This window comes from Ptychodera flava, unplaced genomic scaffold, assembly GCF_041260155.1.
Source record: "Ptychodera flava strain L36383 unplaced genomic scaffold, AS_Pfla_20210202 Scaffold_61__1_contigs__length_779756_pilon, whole genome shotgun sequence".
NCBI lineage: Eukaryota > Metazoa > Hemichordata > Enteropneusta > Ptychoderidae > Ptychodera > Ptychodera flava.
This window is the reverse complement of record NW_027248383.1, coordinates 427,408-455,185: the sequence shown is the minus strand read 5'-3', so window position 1 is coordinate 455,185 and position 27,778 is coordinate 427,408. Positions and strand designations below refer to the sequence as shown.

General features: G+C 37.3%; 1 protein-coding gene across 1 annotated transcript in view; it reads left to right on the top strand.

Annotated features, from left to right (window-relative positions):
* The first annotated feature begins 3,176 nt into the window (after nucleotides 1-3,176).
* The window catches only part of LOC139128622 (roundabout homolog 2-like), a 212,019-nt gene continuing 187,417 nt past the window's right edge, over nucleotides 3,177-27,778 (top strand). The window contains exon 1 of the mRNA XM_070694362.1: nucleotides 3,177-3,313. Coding sequence (XP_070550463.1) covers nucleotides 3,250-3,313 — 64 coding nt within the window. The 5' untranslated portion in view covers nucleotides 3,177-3,249. The remainder of the gene's footprint in view (nucleotides 3,314-27,778) is intronic.

The window sequence follows — 27,778 nt, the reverse complement described above, 5'->3', positions numbered from 1 at the left end:
AAAAAAATTGAATAGTATGACCTTTGTAGCTGGTCAGTAGTTTGTTTGTAGCTCAGTGAGGGGAATATGTCTGAAATGTTGCTGATACAGTTTTTCATTCATATTGGAAACTTAAAGTGGCACTCCCACTTGGTAACATTTAAAAACATTTTAATGCCAATGGTCGATATTTGATGTGGCGCCAGCGCGGATCACGAGATGTTGATTAAAACATGTCCTCAAAAAAGTAAAAGTTTGAATATTCCAGTGGCCCAACTAAATTCCGTTTCCGACAAAAAAAAACGAAAAAGACAGTTTGCTGATTCCACTAGAATTCGCATAGGTGACCAGTATAGCCACTGGGAAAACTATGCATATTCAAATTGCAAACATTTTTACGAAACGGAACTTATTTTCGGCCGACAGACTGTCTTAGCACTGGCAGACGACAAAATGTTGTGAAATCAGATAAGGCGAATGTTTTACACTTAAAAAAATGATATCTATGTGGTATTGGTTAAAAATATAATACAGCTGAAAACTAAGGAGAAGTTTAAACAAAACTTACCTCAGGTACAGGTATAATGCTGTATGTAAAGTATTCGCAGTGGGAGGTAAATTAATTGTGTCGTTTGAACTTACTATTGACTCCCTACGATATCGTCAATCAGCACAACAACAAACCTTCAAGGGATTTTGGATCATAATTAGAAACGATCGTAAAACTTCGGGATATGAAAAATACGCTTGGGAAATGACATGTTTTTATCGATATCTCGCAATCCGCGCGCAGTCAACACGTCAACTATTGACCGTTGGTATTTAAAATATGTTTTAAAATGTTAGCAAGTGGGAGTGCCACTTTAAGCTATAAAATCAGATAAGAGCAGATAAGAATGGAGAGTGAAATTGATCTAAATGTTATCACACTTGTAAAATTGGTTTGTAAAGTTATTTCAAAATTTACTACAGAATCGGTAACTTTAGTTAAGTTGCGGCAAACAACAGACAGATGACAGTATTGTTTCACAGTAGGCTTTCGCTGTAATTGTTGAGATAAAGCAATAAAGTAGGAACTGATTAGTGTCTGTGTCTTTCTCACGTACTGCTTCTGCTGTATTACACCTCTTTTCCTGTGGATTATGATTTTTTTTTGCCAAAGAACTTCATACAATGTAAAGGCAACAAAAGTCTAATGACAACTAGACTCTGACTCAGCTGTAATACAATGTAACTCAGAGCAGCAGTATTAGTATATAAGGTATGTAATATGATTCTGTATATGTGAAGCGCACTGCAAAGTGTACACCCTGGTGTGTGTTTATTATGGATCCATAAAAGCTCTTTGATTTTCGCCGCGGTTATAACAAGTCAGCGCAACTTCAGTTTTGGAACAACTTTACAAACCAATTACACAAGTGTGGCAACATTTAGACCAATTTCACTGTCCATTCTTATCTGCATATCAGTGTAAATCCCATGGAATTCTCTCTGTTTTATTTCATCGTATACTTGTGTTGTTGTTTTTTTTTTCGCGGGGCCGCACAACTTCTGGCTAAACACTCGTATACGATGACGTCAGACAGAAAAATTCCATTAGAATATATATTGTACAAATATTTTATATATGTATTAATTATATACTTGTAATTTATTTGTGTGGCCTCATTTTACACATTTGCTTACTCTTTTCAAGTTTCAGTATCATTTTATCAGCATTACGATAACTTACACCTTCGCCGATCATTAAGGATGTCACTGTACACGATCATACTTCATAACCCTGTTGTAAATATGGATTATTAACACTGCTGAGTTCATGCGATTCGACCAGATCATTTCATCCTCATTCTAATGTATTTGATATAAGTTCGATGTTTTACCACTGTGGATAGTAAATTCACTAAATATTTTATTGGATTCGCATTCAGAACATACGGCACGCAGTCAATTAGCGAACACATCACAGTAAAAACCGCTCAGCCAAAGCCCCACCGTTTAAAAATAGTGGTTCAATAACCAAACTAAAGTTTTTTACAATTATACCAACTGCAAACCCTGCAGTACGACACCTAATCACCTGGCGAAGACATCACAGTCAAAACCACTCTGCAAAATCACCATCATAAAAGAGAAGTTAAATAACGATGTGGGATTGGCCAGAAAGTATTTTCATTTTTGCTATAGTAGTGTGATTGACAGATACTAAAATGTTAAGACACAATGTTGCTGTGTCCTCAGAGTCACAGCAATCATTTCTATCAGACATTTGCAACCATATAGGAATTTTCCTTTCGATGGTTAATATTGGATTGTCATAAATTGCACCAATTTTGTTTTGATAAAACGTGTATCTCTCTATATTTCATATCCTCCTCATCTTTTCGATACATTTCAAAATGATTATGATTAATTTGACATTTCAATGTCCTTTGTATCGTTTAAAAAATGTAAAAACGCAAACATCTTGCTTATATTTAAAGCAATAGCTAAGTGTTTGAAATTAGGCCTGATGGTTATTATCTCGAAGAGATTTATTGTTTATTCGTATGCAATCATCAGGCAAACGTAAGATAATTACTTTGAAAGATGGCCAGAACCGAATCATGAATTCTACAACGGCTAGCTTGTAGGATCACAATTATAAAAATAGTAATAAAATGGCTAAAGGAAATTAAAAGGAGTCATTGGCAAACTCAGTATCTCACGTGTCAAATGCAAATGGACACTTTGCAATTGTTTTGTTTTCAATTGGAATTTTCATAGATTAAATAATTTATATTACATAAATCTGACAAGAAAGTCGCGCGTTTAAAAAATGAATTGTGATATCAACAATGCATTGCATAAGGATGTTGTTCATGTGAAATGTCTATTAACTCACCGCATACTAGAAGTGATCCTAAGATGAAGGCGACCAAAAAGTACTTTGTATGTATGAATTGTTGGGAGGCCGAGTTATCCGCCATGGCTTGGAGACCAATGTGCAGACAAACCAATAAAACGTAGCAATGGATGCAGATCTACTTCTGGTATTAATGATTTCCTCGGACGAAAATGTCATGTAGAAATAGTGCAAGATAAATCGTGACCTTACATATACAAACTGACTGCTACACACACTTTTTCCGAAAGCCCTTTGAACTCTTTATGCCAAGCTTAGTAACAACTACCCATAACTCCTTGCGGTGTTGTACGGTAAATCTGAAAAGAGGATTTGTTTGTTTGATTGCCGAGTCTTTGCACTGTAGCATTTGAAATAGGGGAGACATGGAATCGTCATGGTGTGCGATTGTTTACACACTGTTGTTCAGCTTTTCCTGTTTAAATAGTGGTAAGTGTGTACGCACGATTCATGAAATGCTAATTCTTCGTTGCTCTGAGTTGAGAAAGTCATACCGACTCCTCACTGCATACACACACGCAGAAACACACACATTCATACATACATACATACATACATACATACATACATACATACATGCATTAACTGAACCCTACGAGGTGTCTTGCTAGAGCTGCCAACGAAGAACTGTTATATGCTACATTATTAACAGTTTATAGTGTGAAAATCGGCGTTTTTCCCAGGAAAAATTACACACGCATAGTCGCACACAATATAGATCAAAACATCGTAAAGATCATCGTCTCGGGGAAGCATAGTGCCCATGATTATTTGTCCGCTTTGAATGTCTCAGGATTCTATGTCCCAGGAACATTATGGTTAGAGATAAGAGTCCTAGGATAAGTTTGCGAAGGGTTATTTGTCGTTAGAATATTATTTATTTATTTGTTTATTTATATTATTTCGAAATAGGTTATAGGTTAGCTGATCAGGCTCTTATGTTCTCATGTCTTTACATGTTCAGACAAGATTAACCATGACCGTAAACCTGACCGGGAATGTCCGTGTAACATGTATTCTCTGAAATCCCTCTATTGTGCAGAACGGTCAGCAGCAGCTTTAACACCATTGCATAAAATTCGGAATGAAATAGTCACAGGAGTGCGCCCTCTCTGTCATAATTGAAAAGAACTTTCAGAGCAACTATGTCACGAGCGTCAGGTGCATTCGAATGCCTTTTCCCGTGAAAGGCAATGCTTAACATTGAGGAAAAGGTTCCTATTTAATATTGAAACAAAAGAAAAATCATTAATAACAGGAAAAAGATCATCCTTTCATACTTATATAGGCATTTATATTAAGAAGTTACAAACTTTCGCCATTAAAAATCTAGTTCGCACAGTAGATATAGAGGTATACATTTTTGGTTCAAATTTATAAAGGTGAAGTTCATAAGTTTAACCCATAGATAAAGTTTAAATTCCATAGCATCATCGCGATTTAACGATCTGTTAAGGAGCTGCATAGAAGACAAGATTTATAATCAACACTCCAAATAATGATCAAGACTTTACATTAATTTTAAAAAAGGTTAAAAAAACAGGGAATGTAAGTAGAAATTTATTATTAAATCTATTTAAAACTTTGTTCATCGATGTCGAAGATGGTGCAGTATATCTGTCTGTCTTTATGTATGTATGTATGTATGTATGTATGTATGTATGTATGTATGTGTAGTATGTATGTATGTATGTATGTATGTATGTATGTATGTATGTATGTATGTATGTATGTATGTATGTATGTAGTGTTCGTGTATGTGTTCGTGTATGTATGTATGTATGTATGTATGTATGTAGTATAATAGCTTTATTTTTCTTGTTTAAGTTTATTTTCCTTGTCCTCTTATCAGCTTTGTTAGCTGAACGCATCGTGTTACACTTATTTATCTACATAATAGTAATCTGTAATTTGTAACTTTTATCCGTAGAGACCCTCCTTCAGTTTATTTATTGTAAAGACTCGTTAATCAAGAAGCATTAAACAGGTAACACTTCGTAAGGCCCTATCGAGAAAACTCGATAAAAATGGGCGGAGGAAAAACATAACTATACGGCTTCTTTGTGAACAAAAATAACAATTCACATCAGCTTGCAAAACACCTCCACAAATACAACCATTTTTAGTATTAGACAGCGAAGCTACTGCAGTGAACTGCAATAAAACTACGTACACTAGGTAGTTTCAACATTTCATTGCAGGAAAACAAATTACTGGTCATACAAAGGTTTACAATTATATCAATATAACAACGTTGCAAGCAAATGGGCGCCTACTTGCCCATGAGAACAGAAAGCTAACACATGCTTTCAAAAACTCGATAATCTTAACTTTGAAATAAAATCTTTGAGTTTATAATAAGATGTCTAACTAAATTTATCTTTTTGTGGTATTATGTGTTGCAGTACATAATTTTTCGACAAACATCAATTTTTTTATTTTTCAAAGTCAAGAACATCGAGTTTTTCACGCAGTATAGCTGTCAGTTCTCAAGCGCAAGTAGAAGTAACTTTGCATGCTGATGCTATTATAATGTATTGTAAGAATTTGACACTTTCAATGTAACCAGTATTTTTGTTTTCCTGCAATAAGATGTTTCAAACCAGATTGGCGTGTCAGTGTAGTGTGTTATATGTGGGCGGTTTCTGTTAATGTATTCGGACTGCCCACATGCAGAGTTACAGCCATTCTTGTGTCATCTGATTCGTTAATGTTATCAACTTTGCCAGCTAGCAACAGCTGAAACTAATTAGTGTAAGCAATTTTATTGCAGTTCACTGCAGTGGCTTCGCTGTCTAATACTGAAAAGGGTTGTAGAACGTGCGCACCAATTAATTTTAAACAAAGACTGCACGGTGACTTATTCTATATTTACCCAATTTCACTGTTCACCCTTCCATACGATACATCTAATCATTTTTCCCAAAGTTTCGCCTTGAACATAGACTTTTTCGAAATCTTACTGGAGCAGAGGTTAGGCGCCTCTGATTTGTGCTAACCATGATGACGTTGCCAGATGATCGACACACCTTTAGTTCGCATTCGTATGTTTTTCGGCCAAAGACGATGCGTTTGTCATTGTATTCAGCGCGTATTTGAATGATTCAATACAGTGCGTATCATGGCAATGTCAACAGCTATCCGTATCTTTGTATTCGGGTAAACGATGCAGATTTCCAACAAATACTTTTTTCTGCAACGGGATCAGTTATCAGGTTTTCCATAGTTCAGGTGTACATCACTCTTGCAGCAAGTCTTCATGGCAGTCGTGTTTGCCTAGATTGTTTTGTCAACACGCGTCCTAGTAATGCCGCATTTCGGGGAAGAATGAACTGCCCTGAACGAGATCATCGTACTAATTATAGGTAGTCTTGGTAACGTTCATCAGAAAGTGATAACAGGTCTCATTAAAACTGGGTAAAGTAGAAATGATGCCAAATTCATTACTAAATTTTGCAGTCTGAGTGCCATTATGGGTTCTAACAAAATCTGGAGATTAAGGTGCAGGAAATACAATGTGTAAGGTTTCTGTTTCGATTGAATTGACTTCGCTGTTCACGTTCATGTAGGCCATTTCCACATTTTCCAAGGAGGTGTAGTGTGTTCAACTAATGTTAGTGTAATACTACATCTGTACTTTTTATATTTATTGTTGGAATAAATAGGAATTGATATATGTGTACGTGTGTATGTATGTATGTATGTGTGTATGTATGTATGTATGTATGTATGTATGTCAAGTTAACAAATAGCTAATTTGCATATTCTATGAAGTTTTGTAATTAGTCATATAACTCCGAAAGAACTGCACCTAATGTGATCAAATCTGCACTGATCTGACAGATATCTAATTGTGGTGTAAAGCATTTAGTTGTGTGGAGTTAATTAAGGGTTTATTTGCATATTTAATGAACTTTGAAATTAGTGATATTACTCCAAAATTACAGCATTACATTTGATGAAACCTGCTACAGATATTGATCTGATAAATATTTAATTGTACTGAGAAGCATTTGGCGTTTAAAGCTATAATTAGCTCATATACATATTAAATACAGTTTTTTTATTAGTGATTTAACTCTGAGAGGACTGTGCGATAGTTGATGAAAACTGCAACATATACTGATATTACAGATATCTGATTGTTCTTATTACACGCCTCACACTGGCGTCGATTATATTGGTATTAATTGGTTTATTGACAGAAATATTGAAAAACATAATACAATAAATCCTCATCAGAGACAGTTACTCTGGCAGTAGACCGTATACACGTCTAGTCTTATCAGAAGTCTGTCTTCCACTCCGCCGTTGTGTGCTCAATTGAACTGCTATCAGAATATACAATGTCTTTGATCTTGTGTTTTTGATTAGTGATTATCGTGAGGTCTGCGAATGTTGCATAACATCTCCTTGTTCACTGTATTGTCACAGGTCTTTTGAGATAGGTCAAAGGTGCAATTGTTTTACGCAACTTCATAACAGGCAAAATGTATGCAGTAATTCATGTCATACTGTATTATTTCATGCGTCCAGTAGTGTTTGATAAATGTCAATACATGTCGAGTCGTCAGCAGCCAATTTGAAGCTTGATAACTCTGTTTGTTTTTTATATCAAACTCAAAATCTTCCATTCAGGGGTCACATTAGCATGTAAAGTTGTTCTGTCGCGTAAATAAATACTAAAGTTTGCTAGTCTGTTTACTGGCTTGAAAACTTTCTGTGAAGCGTGCTAATATTAATGAACCTGTTGTAAAACACGTGAGTACGTTCAGTTCATATCTGGTCTTCTCTTGCTTTCTCTCTTTGTCTTTCTTCCGTTTGTAATTCCTTTCTTTCATTTCTAATTCCCTCTCTTTCTGTCTTTCTTCAGTTTGTAGTTTTCCCTGTCTATCTTTCATTGTAATTCTTTATCTTTCATTTGTAATTCTAGTTTCTTAAGCTTCAAATTTACCTGCATTTCTAATTCTAAGTTTCTGACTTCAAAGAAAGACTCAGCCTCATAATCATGCAAGAAGGATTCCTCAAATTTGCCTACACTGACTAAATATTTGACAATATTGTACTGAATTTCCTTCTTGTGCATAGATCTTTTAACTTCTACTCTAAGGAAATCGACCAGTGCAATGAGGTTGTCTTTTCTGAGTGAATCAAATGCGTCCTGATCAAGGTCCTCAATAAACTTGTCTGGTTTGAATTCCACCATGATTAAATTTCCCTGAGTTCACAATAGTAGTTTCGAAAAGGCTGACAAAATGTTGTCAAACGGCTCAAAATGTTCGTATGAAGGACAAGCCCCCAATTTTGTTACGTGATAGAAAATGAACAAAAGGTGAACTCAGCCGTTTCCTTATAAAACGAAATTTATCACGAAAATTAAACTAATTGCTGAGTCATGGAGAGAATACAAACTGTTAAGGTGTACAGGCTACTTATCTCAGCTTGGACGGCAAAGCTCCAGTCTTAGAATTGTAACAATCAGTCGGATGAATGAACAGTCCTTTGGCTTGCAGGCTTGAAGTTGCACAAAGTCCACAGTATAAATCCAGTGTGGCAGTGAAGGTCTTGAAAAGTCTTGAAAATAATACTGCTTGAGTTTCCAAAAACTTGAAGTAACATGAAAAAGACGCGATCCCTAATGTCTGCCTGCAAGCTATGCCGGCCCCTACTTACACTCATGTGCTTATATAAGAGCACATTAGAACATTCTGGAACTCTTAGTTTATTAATTACTGTTCTAAAATTGTCTCTCTTACACAACTAATTAAAGTTCCAGAACAGTCTAAACATGACTAATTTTATTCAAGGTTGTGAGGTCATGAAGGACAATGACCTTGAGGATGCTCTAGACTAATTATAGGTCATGATGATGTGGGGGAAAAAGACACAATAACAGTTCGTGCGTCCTTCTGTTCATGCAGATATCTCAGAGATGACTGAAACAAATTAAACTTGGTGCAAGAGTTACTCCCTATGTCATACATGTGCACGTCATTTTTTTGTGATCCGATCAAATACGGCTATGTGACGGCCATTCTCTATAAAAAACCGAGACTATGTTATTGACAATGCCTTTTTAAAAAAGAGCTGTTTCGAGAGAGCGCGACGGCATTTAACTTGATGAAACTTGGTAAAGATGTTCGTCACACAGAGCTCTGACAGCATACAATACAATCAATTGATTGCTTATTTGTATATTTAGGGTGATCTGTCTAGAAATAGTACAACAAATTCTATGAAACTTGGTATAGATCTGTAGCACAAAGTCTCATAGTGTACAAGGACACTTAGCAGTGACATGCGAATTCATTGTTAATGAACTTTGCTAATTAGTCAGCTATATCCAGAAATATAGCGTCAAATTTTATGAAACATGGTACAGATCTTGTTCTCTAAGTACTGTAATACTGTATGAAGATAGAAAGCAGTATGTCAATTAATTGTTAATTTGCATATTTGCTGAACTTTCTTTATATTGTGATGTCTAGAAATGCTGCATCGAATATGATGAAACATGCACAGATGTTTATCTTTTTATAGTTTAATGATGTCGTAGATATGTAGTACTTTGATGCTAGTTAACTGCTGATTTGCATACTTAATGAATTTTCGCAATTAGGCTGATATGTCAAGAAATGGTGCATCAAATTTCATGATACTAGTACAGATGTTGATCTTTTTGTACTTTAATACTGTGCGAAGACATTAAGCAGTATCATGTCAATTGATTACGAATTTGCATATTTAATGAACTTTCATAATTTGTGTGATTTGTCTGAAAATGCTGCATTAATTTTGATAAAAAGTGGTACAGATGTTGATTTTCCAGTAGTGTTATGCCATGCAAAGATATGTAGTATTATTATGTCAATTAATTGCAGATTTGCATATTTATTGTATTTTCGTAATAAGGCTGATATGTCAAGAAATGGTTCATGAAATTTCATGAATCTTTGTAGAGATGTTCAGCTCACATTACTTTAACATTTAATAAAGACACTAATCGCAGTCATTTAATCAATTTGTAATTTACGTATTTTCCTAATTAGAGTGATATGTCCATGTCCAGAAATACCTCATCAATTTGATGAACTTGGTACAAATGTTGATCTCACAGTCCTGTAACACAATTCATTGGCACAGCGGTATCGTTCATGAAATATTGTACAGGTGATAATCTTTCGGTGTATTAATAGAATGCAAAAATGCTTAGCAACATCCTGTCGATTAATTATTGACTTATTTACTCCCCTTCTGTAATTAGGGTGGCTACCCGCATTGTTTTAAGGTTGTTACCACCATGGAACTCATCTTTAATTACAGACCAAATTAATGAACAAGACTCTATCTTTTCCAAGAAATTGTAATCAAAGTACCCATTGACAAGTGATGACCGTGTAACCAACTATGAATTGTTTTGTTTTCCATGATTTGTGCAGTATTTATAACCATAGCGTTCTGAGTTTTGTTGTTTACGATATCAAAAGTCAGACGCTACAGGTATGCCAATGTCACTAACAGAGGTTCATATTTCACTGTATAACACGCCACTTGCTCATTCAGTGTTGCGATTCGCCAGAATACATCATGGTACGGAAAATGGTTACGTGTAGTCCCAAGAGTCGACAAAAGTGATTTCAGAGGGTATTTTGGAACAACTATTTCCCTAGGGAAATAGATTTTGACCAACATTGGAAAAATGTCCGCCCAGTAAGCGTAGTGTTGTCTGCAGCTTTGAAACAATGGCTGGTGATGAGCGTTGGAACTAAACAGTCCATCGACAAAAAGACGCGAAATACAACCAAGGATGTTGCTAGGTAGGTTACGAATATTTATGGAAGACAGTGGCACTTCTGTTACCGCTGTAGAAAAATCGTCAAATAAACTTATCATAATGGATTGTTGCTATGCATAATATCAAAACACATTAAAAACCATAACATAATACAAAATTAGCATATGGCGTAATACACAACACCTATAATCTGGCTGTAGTGACCGTTTATCACCCCTCGCTATACGTCTTAGCCTATGCCCTTCGGAATAGTGATGTATTTTTGGTATCACTCGGCCCTCGGGGTAATAAATAGCTAGGTGCTATAACTCTCATGACAAGGTAATAGGTATTTAAGATTATAGGGATTTTGGAAGGTTTGAAAATTTAAGTTTCTCATCGAGAAAGAATACCACAACTAGCGGTGCTGCACCATGGCAAAATTCAGTTGCTGGTCCCAATATTTTTATATGCTGGCCAGCAAGCCAACAATTACTTTCTTTGGCTGAGCGATGAGAGATTTTAATGTTACTTATAACTATTTCCCTCAGATTGATAATAAACTTATGTGTCGAAGTCACATGCATTTCTGAGTTATGAGAAGGGGTTTTATTTCCCGCTCTTGGCTGATTTTAGCATGGTGTACCAATGGTACCGGTACATGGTTTTTGTACAGTGGAAAGGCGGTCAAGAATGTCATCATTACTCTTTTACACACAGACAAATTTAATGGATTCTTTGAATTTCATAGAACATTTCATGCCAAGTATTCCGTTTCAGATTTTTTGGTATAACTTTTAAAGGGATGGTTGTCCGAACTGCACGTGTGCGACTTTCTTGTTTATAAACAATGTATTTCATGCATGATATAGATATATGCATCATTTCAACATACCTACAACATATAAAGTTTACAATATTCATTGTTAACAAGCATGTTTCAACAATCGTCAACGTACCGTAGATACAGTATTTACACCAGTCGTATGTGTCCCTGGCAACCTTTGAACAGAGTTCCGACGACCACCCTTTAACTTGTATTTTGGTTTTTTTACTTAGAATAGAAAACATGTTGAATTCAATGAACTATATTACACAATCCGCAGGGCAGTCGACCTCTAAAAGTAAAGCAAGAAAATAAAGAAAATTACTCTATAGCGTTACAAGTAGAAAAAAAGAAAGAAGAACACGATAATAAGACTTTTTAACTCTATGAAGCGAAATACAGCCCACTAATTAGTGATACTGCAACTAAAAGTTTAATGGACGTTGGAACCCTTGCAATAAGTCTAGAAGTTCCAATCGATTGGCAAGGAAATCTATGCCACTGATCTTAAAAGATGCTATTCATGGGGGTCCCTGCTTGTTCTAATTTCACTAATTCTATAACAGCTTAACATGTAGACTTTGACAAATGCTTTCAAAACATCATAATATAATATATGAAATGTATCAATATACCTCTGGAGGATATGCCATCAAAATTCCCGAGCTTATTCGAGTACAGGTTTCCAAACTTTGGGAAGGCCTTGGTGAATGCTCTGACGCTTAGAAGAACTATGTGTTACCGAGTTATTTCGACACCATATTTGATACAGTATAATTTGAAAATGTTACTACATTAATAAAACAGTCGTCCTGAAAATCATGTGACCTTGACGTGATGTCATCAAAGTTCGTTCAAGATTCTCTCGATCTGCTTGCACAATTCCTCACCCAGGTTTTCAACGCATCACTTTCATCTGGGATCATTCCAAGTCACTTTAAATCAGCTGTTAATTCGTACAGTGAGACAGACTGATTCGGTCCTTGGCTTGCAGGCTTGAAGTTGTGCAGAGTCCACAGAAAAAATCCAGCATTGCAGTGAAGGTCTTGAAAATCTTGAAATTAATACCGCTGGAGTTTCCACAGTCTTGAAGTAAAGAGTTAGAGACACGATCCCAAATGTCTTACCAACAAGCCGTGCGGTATCCTACTTATACTTGTATGGTTATAGAAGAAATATAAGAAAAATCTAGAGCTTCTATTAATATGCTAATAACTGCTCTATAAATTTCTCTAATTGTGGCTAATTGAATTCCCAAAAGTTGTAAACATGAATTATTGGTTTCAAGGTCATGAAGGATAGTGACATCAAGAATGCTCTAGATATTTAACTCAGGTTATTTATGAGAGGGATAAAGTGACCTTAATAAATATATATATATATATATATATATATATATATATATATATATATATATATATAGACACAGTCTTAGAAACTGGCCAAAAATTTGCCAGACATCAGGACTGGTAACTTTCAAAACTTGCCTGTCCTGCCAGAAAGTTGCCTGTCCTGAATTTTGACAAATCCATTCATTCAAAAAACACAAAACCATTATGTACTTCAAACAGTAACAACTTTATTTTCAAAGTGAGTATTAACTGTGATCTTACAAACAAACTGTTCTGAATTCCACTTTTTGAAATGAATTCTAATCCGGACTTGAATACAAATTTCTACAATAACAATCATGCTGATAACACTCTGATACATTGTGTTGATAACTGTGTACTGGACATTTCGTCATGGATCTGTGCATGGTCTCCTTGATGAAATCAGTGCTGACATGAGTCAAGCACAGATTACATCAAATCAGTGTCACAACCAACATCACTTTCCAGGAGATCAGAAAAGTCTGATTCATAATCAGAGTCCAGTCTATGCTATATAAAGGAAAATGAGGGCAAACTCCACACATCGGCTCTACCAATTGTTTAGTATTACGATATCGTGAATAAAAGGATCACTACATTTATTTTGTGTGGAATACATGGCGAGACACCGGTGAATCGATAGCGCTTTGACCCTAGTCGACCGGTTTGTTGATTGAGTGATTCGTCTTAACGGTGTTTCGGTACTAAAAATGGGGTTCCTTCATCAGTCGCTCTCTTGTTTTGTATCCCATCCGCTTGGTTGTGTAATGAAGTCATCTTCGTCCTCGAGGAGGAGAAGCCAGATTCGTTATTGAGAGAGTTAGCCACTATTGACTGACTCTATAGTGAGCGATCCGGTGTGTGGTGTCATATTATAATTAACATGACCCAGCATCGACCGGAGTTTCTGGACGCTTAAAAGGATTTTTGTTTTAGGGCATATTTTGAGCGTTGCTAGTGCTCGTTATGTTAACAGTAAATGTTGTACTAACCTGTCAACTAGTTTGTTTTAGGCATTTTATTCGATTACCCGAACGTTTGCTTTTGTGTCAATTTTTCGTGGACTTTGTAATAGATTTCAGGTCGATATTGGTGCCTGCTTTCCGGTGTTTGAAAAGCATGTTGTGAAGGGCTGCTTCGAGAAATAAATCTTGTTTCTCTGTGTTTAGCCATTCCAAGGTTTCATGGTTTCATTAACAATATTTCCTGTAAACGGCCTTAGAAATCGGTTTGGTCTGAGGAGAGTATTGGTTTATTTAATTCATGCCGCCAACTATGATTACTTATATGGCAGCTCTCTCAGTTTTTGATTTTCTTTGCCAGATGATGTTTCTGTATTGCTCAGCAATCTTTTCAGTTTGGTTGATTGTAGTACCAATTCGATGACAGATTGCATCTTGGTTTATACGATAAAGTGGCATAAAATGGGGACAATTTTTAAAAAAAAATTGTTTCCCCGTTGTTAAAACCGCTATCGTAAAACCTTTTAACTGTTTGAGCGATATGGGCAAAGTGTGTTTGAATTAACTTACCGGACTTTTCATTGTCGATCCGGATATCGATGGAATGCTTACTCCTGCAAATGTTGGTCAAAGTTACATAATGAGCTATGATTTTTTAAGAAGGATTTGTTTTAGATGCTCATTTTATAGACCATGAGGAGTGTCGTTAGAAAACGACTCGAGGGTTGATCCCAGAAGTAAGCTCAGCGCCAATGAGGAGACAATCCCTGTTTAACCATCAGGTCAAGACCACAACCAGACACAGGATGTCGGAGATAAACGTCGAACTTTATTACGACTGGAACAAGACTAACACGATTACAACATGGCGATGCAGAGGGAGAGGGGAGAGCATGCGCAGAACAACTAGTCCAACAAAGTGCCCATCGCGAGAGGGCGATATAACAATGCAACAACACATAGTGGCATGACCACTTTTTTCCTCTAAATAAAAAATCCGCAAACCTGGAAAAGGACAAAAAACTAAACTACTTAACAACATCGGTCAACTTTCTCAGAACGCAAGAGGGGCACGCAAAGACTATTGCCTCAAACTGTCTAAAAGTTCAGAATAAAGTCACTTAAGTGTCTTGGGAGCTTGCGCTCACGGGAAGATCGTCTACTGTCCTTGGCATCACTGGAAGCGTTAGCACTGGGACTGTCAACTGGATGTGGCCGTGGAACACTGTCGACACAAGCTGGCTCGAATGAGGAAAGAGGTGGGTCTCCGACAGGCTGACTCTGAGGTTGGCAAGTTTCATGTAGGTCTGGAGGTCTACCCTGCGAAGAGAAAACTTGTGGAATGCAGGGAGGCTCAGGAGGATTTTTGGCTGGACGTGGTGGGATGTCCTCGTCCGACGACAAATCTTCCGTAGTGTCACGTCTAAGGTGAGGAGGAGGGCCTGTAGCCTGTGGTACTTTATAACACTCACATTCTTTAACACGGTACATTGTCCGACGAAGCTGGTCACCTCGGAACTTTCGGACATTACACCATTGGCCGTCAACACTGGTAATTAAGTAACGGTCACGGGCTGATGACTTATTGCGGTCTGCATGCAAGTAAACAAGATCACCAACTTGTAGAGGGGAGGAGTTACAGTCTTACCTCTTGGAGCTTTGGACTGTTCACTAGCACAGTGGTTAGCCAGGCGCTGAGCATGCTGTGCGATAAGAAGATTGTGATCGTTTATTGGTAGCTCAGCGCTGGTGAACTGGTCTGTTTGCAACCACATTTCGCGGGCGGAGAGGCCTCTGGACCGGATGCGGGAATTAACATGAGCAACAGCTATTGCAAGTGATAGTGGCGTGATAGTCGCGCACAGTGGATCTTGGCGGAGAAGTTCATCTTCCACTTCTTGGATCGCTCTGTCAACAACTGGTTTTTATTACGATTCTTGATGCGGCCTATCTCAACTGAAAGTCTGTGCTGCTTGAGTAGAGCATCATTACGGAGAGCAGTGAATCCTGGGGCAGGGTCGGTGCGGATGACGGCGGGGGGACCATCTAGTGGTCGCATCTCAATACACAGTCGCACAAGAGCATCACAGAGTGAAGTATGGCGTTCATCCTCCACGAGGCAAGCTGTGGTGAAAGAGGTGATTCACGAAGAACGAGGACAAGTTGGCGTTCTCTTTTGATTACATCAGCAGCGAAGGAAATACCAACAACCTCAGGTGGATCCATGGTAGACTGTTCGGCAAGTGATCGTGGAACCTTGCGCAGGGAGGTGCACTGGTGACATGATGAGCATACCTGCTGAATGGACTTATCTAAGTCAAGGGCATAGAAGTACCAATGTATGATCGGTTTCATCTGATGACAAGATGGGTGGCTTAATCTGATGTGCATCGCTGTCAGGAAACCATCCAGAACCTGGCGCGGGATTACGATGCATTCACGGGAAAGATTGGGCAATAGTTAGCGATCTGACCTAGCATGAGTTCAAGAGCGTTGACCTTTTGTTGTGCTGTACGGTATTTGGCAGCAGGGGTGTCTTCGCCATCGTCAGTAAATCCTCTAAGAGGGGAAGACTTGGTTTTGTCTTTTTATGTGCGCGCCGTCACTCAAGAACAGTTCAAAGTTAGGGTCTAGTGACAAAGTGTAGCTGAGATTTTGGCGCCAGCTCTGAAAGGAAGTAATGGTTTCTGACTTACTTAAGCACCATTGCTTTGGTGCGCGGTGAAGGTTCGCCATGTTGAGTGTAGCTTGAGAGTGTCCGAACGTCCGTGATACCAAGTAATATTATAGTTACTGACTGGTTGTCCACCTATACGTGAAGTCTGGACGGCTGCTGGTATGGGAAAGGTCTGTTCGAAAAGCTTCGTTATTTCGTAAATGGCGTATAGGTCCGTAAATCGCTGCCACCACGCCAATGAGGAGACAAACCCTGTTTAACCATCAGGTCAAGACTACAACCAGACACAGGATGTCGGACATAAACGTCGAACTTTATTACGACTGGAACAAGACTAACACGACTACAACATGGCGATGCAGAGGGAGAGGGGAGAGCATGCACAAGAACAACTAGTCCAACAAAGTGCCCATCGCGAGAGGGCAATATAAAATGCAACAACACATAGTGGCGCAGCTGCAGTGATCTTCAGTTCACTCTCCTGTGTTGATATTGTCCTCCCTTATGAGCTCAGTTTAAGCGAGCAGGCCGTAGATACGAAGACATCGCTATCTGTGCTCGTCTCAGACTTGTTTGATGAGACTTTGAGCTTGTTCTATTTGTAGCAATTAAGGCAGAATGTGATTACTGGTTTGAGTATATTTACATTACATCAACGTCAAAGTGGACCGTTATCTGATAGGTTAATTGGTTTTAGTTACTAAACTTTGATGAAGTTTATTTTGTCCCAATTGTTCCGTGTAAGAGCCATGGTTCTATGCCAAGGAATCGACTCAACATTGTGTTTACGTAACGCAACCCGTGCCGTTGTTGTACTTGTACTTGTACTTGTGCTGGAGGACGCATGTGCACTGGCTGATATAGCGCAAATCTCGCGTAGGTTGAGATTTACTAGTATGTGCGACTTCCTGTTTACTCGTGTTTACATGTCTCACTTGCATTGCGTTCCGACGTCACAGAGTTGCACAGTTTCAGTAGCATAAGCGCGTCGAAGTCGGACGTATTGGTATACTACATTTCGTTTATTTTACACAACATCTAGAAGCAGCTGATCGATGAGATTACTGGGTATGCCGTATGGGCTACTATCGAGAGCCCGACACACGGACGTGGAAGTACAATTTTCTATACTGAAAATCTAGGAACTTGAAGTTATCACTCTACAGGCTGTTTCATGCGCTAAGCAATCATCAGGAGTGAGGATTGCGGCCAATGGCAGGTCAGTTATTAATGAGGAGGAATTAGCTGCGGTGTCTGCATTTTGAGAGGAATTCTGCTCGTTTGTTGAGGGTTGATTTGCTGTCTGAATAAATTATATGGAGTTTTTGTTATGCAACACTGCAACCTTTGCATAACAGAAAAACTCCTTATAATTTATTCACACAGCAAATTCAACCCTCAACAAACAAACGAGCAGAATTCCTCTCAAAATGCAGACACCGCAGCAATTAAAGAGATTGTCAACATCCCTCGCTGAAGTATGAAAGGGCTGCTCATTCTGTTCAAAAGAGCACAAGCACAAGACCAGTTAAACAGTGAGCTGTTCCTGAATCCTGGCTTTAAACGTACAAGTGTGATATCAGAAGGGATTGCAAACGAAGTGTGTGCCAAGAACACAATCCTCGACATTTCTAGAAAGGGATCGCTGGTACCTCGTAGACAGCATGGAAGACCAGGACATTGATGTTCCTGAGGCCAACTTTTGAAGAACAGGTTTCTACCTGTTTGTGGACTTGAGAAGCCTCAAGCATGAAAAGTTCCATGGCATTGGCCTCAGAGTGATGAACACGAAGGACAGGGTTCAAGCGGAAAATATTTCGAAAAAAACGCAGCCACAGCAGATTGCTTTTAAAAGGCAGGTTTCTAGCAGACACACAGGGTTTATAGGAACAAAACCGTCTCAGCAGTATTCTCTTCTAACTATAGCCTGTTGATGTAAGAGATGGTCGGTGTTTTTAGTTCATCCATCCGTCCGTTCACGCAGATATCTCAGACATGCCCTGGTCAATTTCTTTCAAACTTTACACAAGGATAGTACCCTACCCAATGCACGTCGATTTGTTTCACAATGCGATCAAATTTGGCCGTGTTAGAGGACTTTTAAGTTTACACCTCCATAGACTCCCATGTATATGGCATTTCTTCATAGACTCCCATGTATAAGTCAGTTCTGCATAGAATCCCATGTATAAGGCCAAGTAAAATAAAAATTTAGTTTCTCATCGTATTCATATTGCAAAAAGGATGCAGTGACACAGTTTTTAATCCCACGATGAAGTCCAGGGGGCTTATATATAGGGTCATGTCCCTCCGTTCACGAAGATATATCAGATATTTTGACAAAATGTCACGTGACCTTAGTGACCTTTGACCTCTAATATACATATTTGTCCATAACTCAGTAACCACAAGGGCTACACCCTTCATATTTGGTATGTACAGACATCTTTTGACGCCACATATTGTACGTCATTAATTATGCGCATATCTAATTTTGAGCGAGCCAATAGAGCTAGAGGTCTGATTTTTGGTATATAGGGATAACTTAGCAATACAATTGTTTTGACAAAATGTCACGTGACCTCAATGACCTTTGACCTGAAATATAGATATTTGTCCATAACTCAGTAACCACAAGTGGTACGCCCTTCATATTTGGTATGATGGAAGATCTTATGACGCTACATACCGTACGTTATTAATTATGCGCATATCTAATTATGAGCAAGCGAGCTGGATGTCTGATTTGGTATATAGGGATAACTATAGGATAGAATTTTTTTAACAAAATGTCATGTGACCTCGATGACCTTTTACCTAAATATACGTTTATGTCAATAAATAAGTAACCACAAGTGCTATGTCCTTTGTATTTAGTAGGATGGGAGACCTTATGACAACACACGCTTTACCTCATTAATTATGCACATATCTAATTCTGGGCAAGCAAATAGAGCTAAAGGTCTGATTTTTGGCATATAGGGATTAATTAGCAATAGATTTTTTTTCAATTATCACGTCACCTCGATGACCTTGATTATACATATATATGCATAACTTAGTAACCACAAGTTCTATACCCTCCAATTTTGATAGGATATTAGACCTTAAGATGTCACATCTTGTACCTCATCTATTATGCGCATATGTATTTCTTGGCTGGCCATACAGCTAGAGGTCTGAATTTTTTTCCGATTTAGAACCATAACTTAGACATGCGTCATGTGTTTCAAATTGGAACAACGACATAGACCTATGTGCCCATAGATCTCAACATATACACTCCAGTGATACTTCTTAATGACCACATTCCCTGCCCCATCAAGACTATACTCCTATTGCAAGTGGGGACGATGTCATTGTCAATGATTTTTTTTTTGTAGATCCATCCTTAAATAATACATAACAGGGCCCCCCCACCTGTTGTGGCAGACAGAGTACTTATGTAGCCTGTTAACAGAGCCAAATTCATTGAATTCATAGGCCAATTTCTCATATGTGCCAATCGGCATAAATATATTTCCTTTAGGTATTACATATTCTCTCATGTTATAAGTAGCACTTAAACCCGGTTTTGAGTTTTTTTTGGAGAAACTGCATTATATTATTCAAATGATAAATACATTTGAATATGCAATTTTTTTTCGGGCGGGAGGCAGTTTTCTAATTTTTTGGACAAATACTGTTTCCTCCAAAACAACTGGTTTGTATATTTGATATTCAAGTCATAAAGCATCTTAGGGATACTTTTATTACAGAAATGATCATAACAGCCATTTCATTTAATTGCAAAGTTATTTAACGTTAAACACGATATTCACAGATTAGGTTCAAAGTTAACTGACACAACTATTAGATTTCCATAAATGCTCATTGTCAGCATAACATAAATCATGGTAGAGGCTTCGAGTGACTTTCACACGAATGCCTTCAAGTGTTAAACATATGCCCATAGTGGCAAATATTGCAAAACAAGCCGACATTGATCATGTCATGGAATATCGAAAAATCATTCACACCTTTTGAAAATATGCAGCTTTTTAATTATTGAATGACATTTCAGCTAATTGTTCAATTATTTGCGTACTTTACAGAAAGAACAGTGTTCGAAAACGTTTAACCACATTTGGTCAAATATTTTGTACATCTGTAAAATTAGAATTCACCTACCATGAACTGTCAATATCGCACTGGCACTAAGGTCCGGATCTGGATTTGTCTGTGTGACTCTACAATAGTATTCCCATCATCTTCTAGACTGACATCCATTATCTTCAGATTAAACTCGCCATCTGAACGAGTGCCAACGATCAGATGTTTCCCTGGATAAGTTAATCTGTCACTAAGTTCATTATAAAGAATGTCACTATCTCCATGTCTCCAATATAAAAATCCATTTCTATCTGAGATTTTACAGGCAAGGATAACTTCAGCATCTCCAACAGTAGCATTTGTATCTTTTGGTTTCACATCATAATGTTGGTTCAGAGCCAGAGTATCTGCGATATTGAAAATATACAAATTTGTATGGCATAGCATAAATTATAAAAATAATAATTCAACCAATGACTTCCTTGTAATAGGTCTATGTCAGAAATATTGCATCACATTGATGAAACGTGGCACAGATGTTGATTTCTCAGCTGTGTAATACTGTGTAAAGACGTTAAGCAGTATCGTGTCAGTAAATTGGTAATTTGCATACTGGTATTTCATTGATTTTCATAATCGTGTGATATGTCAAGAAATGCTGCATCAAATTTGAATAAATATGGTACAGATATTGGTCTTCCTGTATTTCTACGGCTGCAAAGATATGTTGTAGAATCATGTCAATACACTGTTGATTTGCATATTAATGATTTTTCGTAATTTGTCTAATTTGTCAAGGAATGATTCATAAAATGTCATGAATCTTGGTACAGTTGCTGAGTTTACATTGCTTGAACATTGAATAAGGACGCTTTTCGGTGACATACTGTATCAAATTTGATGAAACATGGTACAGTTGTTGATCTTACAGTGCAGTAATACAATTCATTGATACTATGAGGAATATATGTGTTGTACTGTGTCTCTGTGTCGTCTGCTCCACGCACACTGTGTGCTCGGTCGCGCACAGAATTGTAACATCTAAGTTGGTTGCTGTGACCAACTCTTTTGTGTTGAAAGCGATGGCCGACTGGTTTTGTGTGAGGCCTAGCAGCATGGCGATGTTGCCGTGAGTGTGTGGGGTTCGAATCCGTTTGGGTTATAGTAAAAACTTATGTTGTTTTAATAAATGTGGTAAAGGTGATAACCTGCCAGTGTTTGTTATAATAGAGTGTAAACATGTTTGGCAACATCCTGTCCATTAATTACTGACTTATTTAATGACCTTTTGTATTAGGGTGGCATCCCACAGTGGTGTTAAGTTTTCACCACCAATCATGTCAATAAATTGTTTATTGCATATTTAATAATTTTTGTAATTTGGCTAAATACGTCAAGAAGATTAATAAAGTGTCATGAAACTTACGGCATTTTCACAATTGAGTGTACAAAGTAGCGGTCAAAATGGCCAAATTTCAACCTCATTGTTTTAATGTGAAAACCTTACCAGGACTTAGGTACATATGCCACATATATAGTGCAGAAATGGTTTCGCACAAACTGTCTTAGTTCCATAATAAACAGGCCTTCTTTATCGTACCCTTACATGGGGTACGGACACTACACAATTTAGAAAATTAAGAAAAGATTTTGCACCATTGCAAAATTTAGGGGAGAATATACAATACTTTTACCAAATGCAAATCAATACAGTTAGCCTTACATCATAAAATGACTTTTGTAGAGAATCTTTGAATTCCACCGGATGTATACAATGTTGTTCTTCAAAGCAAAACAAACGAAACACTTTATTTTTGAAAGAACAACGAACACATTTCAATTATTGCTTAATAATCTTCCACAGTGAATCCCAAAACTTAAAATGATAATTGGCAGCATGCATAGCTATGATATATAGCATTCTTTCATATGTTAGTCCATGTTGGAAAGACTCATCAAAATATTTCATAAAGTATGTACAAGGGGTACGGACACTACAACACCAGCCCAAAGCAAACCTGTACTGAAGCTGATCATTTACATTTAGTGTAGAAATAATAGCTGATTAATTGATGAAGAAACATGGTTTTCTTTCCATTTTGCCTTATCCTGTAAACTTTTCACCACAGTGTAATTAATTGAAGATATTATTAAACTATATTTATGGTTCATGGTTTAATGTTATTCAGAGAACAACACTCAAATATAAATTTTGCGTCAACAATAACAACAAATTGAAAACTTTTAAATTTTTTGATAAAACAGTAAAATCATCAAGCTATAAAATTTCTAATATTAACCCTACTCACTGATTAATAGTTGTTTTTAACTAGTTGTGGGGTGGGGTACGGACACTACACAACATGCATTAAAATTGTTTTCTACTAAAGTTAAGTCTGAACTAAAATTCATGAACAAAAATGGCAATGCTTGTACATGTGTGTTGACAAGCCAAATACTGGTCAATATGACATGCTACTGGAAGAAAAGACAACTGTTTTTAAAGACAGATCAATGATTTTGAAAAAGGTCAAGTTGCAACATAACAGTTGTATCAGTGGCCCTGTCAAGATAACATTTTGTCAACAAATTGCTTGATGTAGAAATATGTCATTTTAGTACTTGAAATAATGAAATTTACTCTTCATGAGATGAAGTGTCTCTTGTCAATGTCATGTGTAGAGAAACGAAATTGTTTATCTTATAAGTCAACTGAAGGAAACCAACCCAACACACAACTGATTCACTGGATTCACTGAACAATCAATTCATATATTCTCATCTATCGCATAAGCTTTGATATTTGGTATACAGATGACTTAGGATATACTGAGATAATTTCATATGGCTTCAGGAAAATAATAATTTGTGTTTTGGAGGCAATTTTTGCAAATTTTAGTTAAAAAATCTTCTAAAAAACTGCTTGTCTCATAGCTTTGTAATTTGGTATGTAAGTCACAAGACACAAACTAAGCCAACTTATTTCTTCAAACTTGGGGGGGGGGGGGGGGACCATGGCAGTAATTTTGTATTTTTGGAGCTAATCTTTAGTCTGCGACCTTAAATAACCTACCGGTATACCAACCCCAGATATCTTTTAAGACAGTTTTGTAAACTGTGAAAACAATGTAGCCATATTTGGTATCAATTTGTAGTGAAAGTTGACCAAGAAAACAAATCTGAGGTTATTTATGATATAATATAGTGGATCAACCTTAGCTAATATTTCGTTGAGGGATACCCAAACACTGATAAGAGATTTGTATCCCCAGAATGCCATGTGGCAAGATGCACTCTACTGTGAATACAGACTCCAGTACATGTCATTTTTACATTGAGTAGTTTATGTCAGCACTGGGCCAGCCCAGGTTTTGAGTCAACTCAATATTGTCAATATGGACACTCTAGGTCAGGCCAGAATCGGTCTAGTTTTGGCTGGGCAATAGGGGAATCCAGTACTGCCTCAAAATTTGGGTCATGTCTGGACCCAGATGATGCCCAACTGAACCTAAAGGTTTTCGCTCCAGTCTTTATCATTCCATGTTCTCAACACAATATCTTCCCACCAGGTTTTGCTCCACAAGTGGGACCACATCATCTGATTAACATTACTTGAAAGAAAGGCATTAGTTAACAAAGACATCAGAAACACTGTGCACTGGTTACATGCATTTCTGTACAATCTGCAAGTCCAATTCTGTCTCATAAAGTTCATGAAACCAGAGATGTCTCTGCAGTTCAAATGTCATTTAGCAGTTAGATTAATTCTTTTTGGCAAAACTAGGCAGGTCCTGTAAAATGTGAAGGTGAACCAAATTTTTTCCACAGAGGATTATTGTTACCTTGCCCAGGTCCGACCTAAATTTTGTGAATGTGAACATACGGTAGTATCTGTCTTAGTCCAATCATTGTTTTATATAAACATACAGACAGTGACAGGCCATTGGTTGATTAAGTAAATCATCACAGTATGGAGGGTAGCGCAGTGCAACTCATAAACATGATTAAGAACATGAGCAATTTAGGATGATGTCAGGTCACTCCACCACACAAACAGAATAAACAACAAATTTGACTACCTAACTCCCTGACAACTATATAAATTTGTTCCTTCCAAGGTGCGATTTATCATGGATCATTGAACAAATTACCGGTGTTTTTCTGCTTTTGATCACAACTTTCAGCTTTTTGTGGACAATCATGTTGACTTCCAATATATTTGCTTACAATAATTGTCAAATTATAGTTATACATTTTATCTGAAACCAATAAATATTCACATTTTGAGTCACACATACTACTCACACAACTGGGAAATAATTGAATTTTTTTTACTGACGTCCAACATTTGATATCATTGAAGCTGTTGGTAGTTTCATTCTTATCAGTTTAGTTGGTGTGTATATTGCACCTTATATTCCGACTCTGTCTGTGTATTACTTTAATTTGATATCCAAACATTTCAAGTTTGGGCCACCAAATTTTTACTGTTAATCTTCAAAATTGAAAATTGGTCATTAAAACGGACTACTGTCTAAACATTGAAAATTAAAACCTTTTGCAAATACAAATAGCACTTTTTGTTCGCAAGTGAAAAACAGGAAACAGGAACATGTACTTCGTTTTTTTAGATGCGAGCAACGCTATTTTTTATATTTATGCAAGAATCATTTTTATCACTAATGCTATTGTATTCATTATGGTTTTGCCAAAAGCTGATTCAAACATATCCTCTGATTTCTCTTAAATATCACAGCACAGTTATTTCAGATGCTAGGCCAGTTGTTGAAATGTCTATTTCGAGGGGTTTTAGCTAACTGACTGCTATGCAAGGTGGATTACCGCAGAGTTGTAGATAATGTAAGCTCAAGCCTCAAAAAGTAATGCATCACATTTAATGACACTTACTATACTGGCACATATTGTTGATATAGCGATGTACTTGCACTGAAGGCATTGAGCAGCATCAAGTTATTGCTTTTGGCATATTTAATGAATGATCATCTCAGGAACCCTTGTCTAAGGGGATTTTAAGACTTTTTATCCATCGCCTGATTGTATAAGAGTCCACCTTATGTCAGAGACAGACAGCAAAGAAACTAAAGTATAGGCCCTGATGGCAGTTTTCTATGTTGGCTATTGATTAATATCTGTGTACTGGTATATAGGGGTGTGGTTGGGGGTATCGGTAAGTATGAGCAAAAATTAAACATTTCTTCTGCCATTAAATAGGACCTCTGCACTCACTATATCTGGTAAGTGAAATCATTTAAGAAGTTCTAGATAGATACGGAGATGTATCAAAATATGACCTGTCTGTTTCTCAAATGATGAGTGACAGCATACCAAATTTTGACTCAAAAAAGTAATTGGTGAATTCACCAAATAACAATGGATTTGTCGCTTGTGGTGATTCTTGACGGGTGCGGCTAGCTGGCAGGGTACGCTTACCCATTCCAGACACCTGGTACCACCACTATTTCGTGGTTCAAGATGACCCAATTGCCTTTGTCATTTTCGATATGTTCCTTGGACCTCGTAAATTTCCTTGTTACCTTGAATGATAACGATTATTGGACCTGATTGATGTCTATTGCTTGATACATGTCTGAGTTATGGTTCCAGACATGAAAAAATCGTAACAAAATGGCCGCCACACAGAGGTCATATTGGATCGTATCAAAAAAACAAATCGATGTGCATATGTATGACATAGTTCAATGTCCTTGTACCAACTTTGAATACAATCGGTAGAGATATGCCGTAGTTATGGCTCTGTACATGAAAAATCGTAACAAAATGGCCGCACGGCAGCCATATTGGATCGTATCACAAAACAAATTGACGTGCATATGTATGACATAGGTCAATATCCTTGTACCAACTTTGAATAAATTCGCTTGATACATGTCTGAGTTATGGTTCTGGACATGAAAAAATCGTAACAAAATGGCCGCACGGCGGCCATATTGGATCGTATCACAAAAATCAAATCAATGTGCATATGTATGACATAGGTCAATGTCCTTGTACCTACTTTGAATAAAATCAGTTGAGACATGCCTGAGTTATGGCTAAAGATGTGAAAAAAATTTAACAAAACGGCCGCCATGCGGCCATATTGAATAATATTATGAAACAAATTGACGTTCATATGTATAACATAGGTTAATGTCCTTGTACCAATTTGAATATAATCGGTTGAGATATGCCTGAGTTATGGCTCTGTATATGAAAAAATCGTAAAAAATGGCCGCACAGCAGCCATATTGGATTGTATCACAAACAAATTGACATGCATATGTATGACATTGAGTCGATGTCCTTGTATCAATTTTGAATAAAATCAGTTGAAACATGTCTGAGTTATGACTCTGTACATGAAAAATTCGTAATAAAATGGCCGCATGGCGTCCATATTGGATTGTAGCACAAAACAAATTGACGTGCATATGTATGACATATTAAGTAATCCTTGTACCCAGTTTGAATGAAATCGCTCTAGGTACTTTGAGATATCTGCGTGAACGGACGCACGCATACGTGCACAGACATAGGCACGGATGGACGCACGCACGCACGGACATGACCAAACCTATAAGTCCCCCTGGACAGTGTCCATTGGTACTAAAATCACATTGACCATCGCACATATGAATATTTGAATTCAGTCAATAGAAAATAAAAACACCACTTTCACTAGTACAAAAATTTGCGAGAAATAGACACTTTCTCACTTTTTGTGAGAAGTAAGTCAGAATACATACTTTCTCGCAATAAATTAGCCAGAATTTAATTTTCTCGCAATCAGCTGGCGAGAACTGTGTTTTCTCGCTCAGCATCTGCGAGAAACTGAATTCTCGCAATCAATCAGCGAGAAATCTGTTTTCTTGTTCTGCATCTGCAAGATAGGGTATTCTTCTGTGTAGGCATTTCACAAAAAAATTTACAATTTCTCGCAGATGTAGAGCGAGGAAACATAGTTCATGCTGATTGATTGCGAGAATTAAATTTCCTCGCAGGTGCATGCGAGAAAGCAAAGTTCTCGCAGCTTGATTGCAAGAAAGTATATATTCTCACTTAGTTCTCGCAATTAAGCCAGAAAGTGTCCATTTCTCGCAAATTCTTGCAAAGTTCTGCACTAGTGTTTGGTACCGAAAATACACAAAATGCCACCGACAGGAGCTATG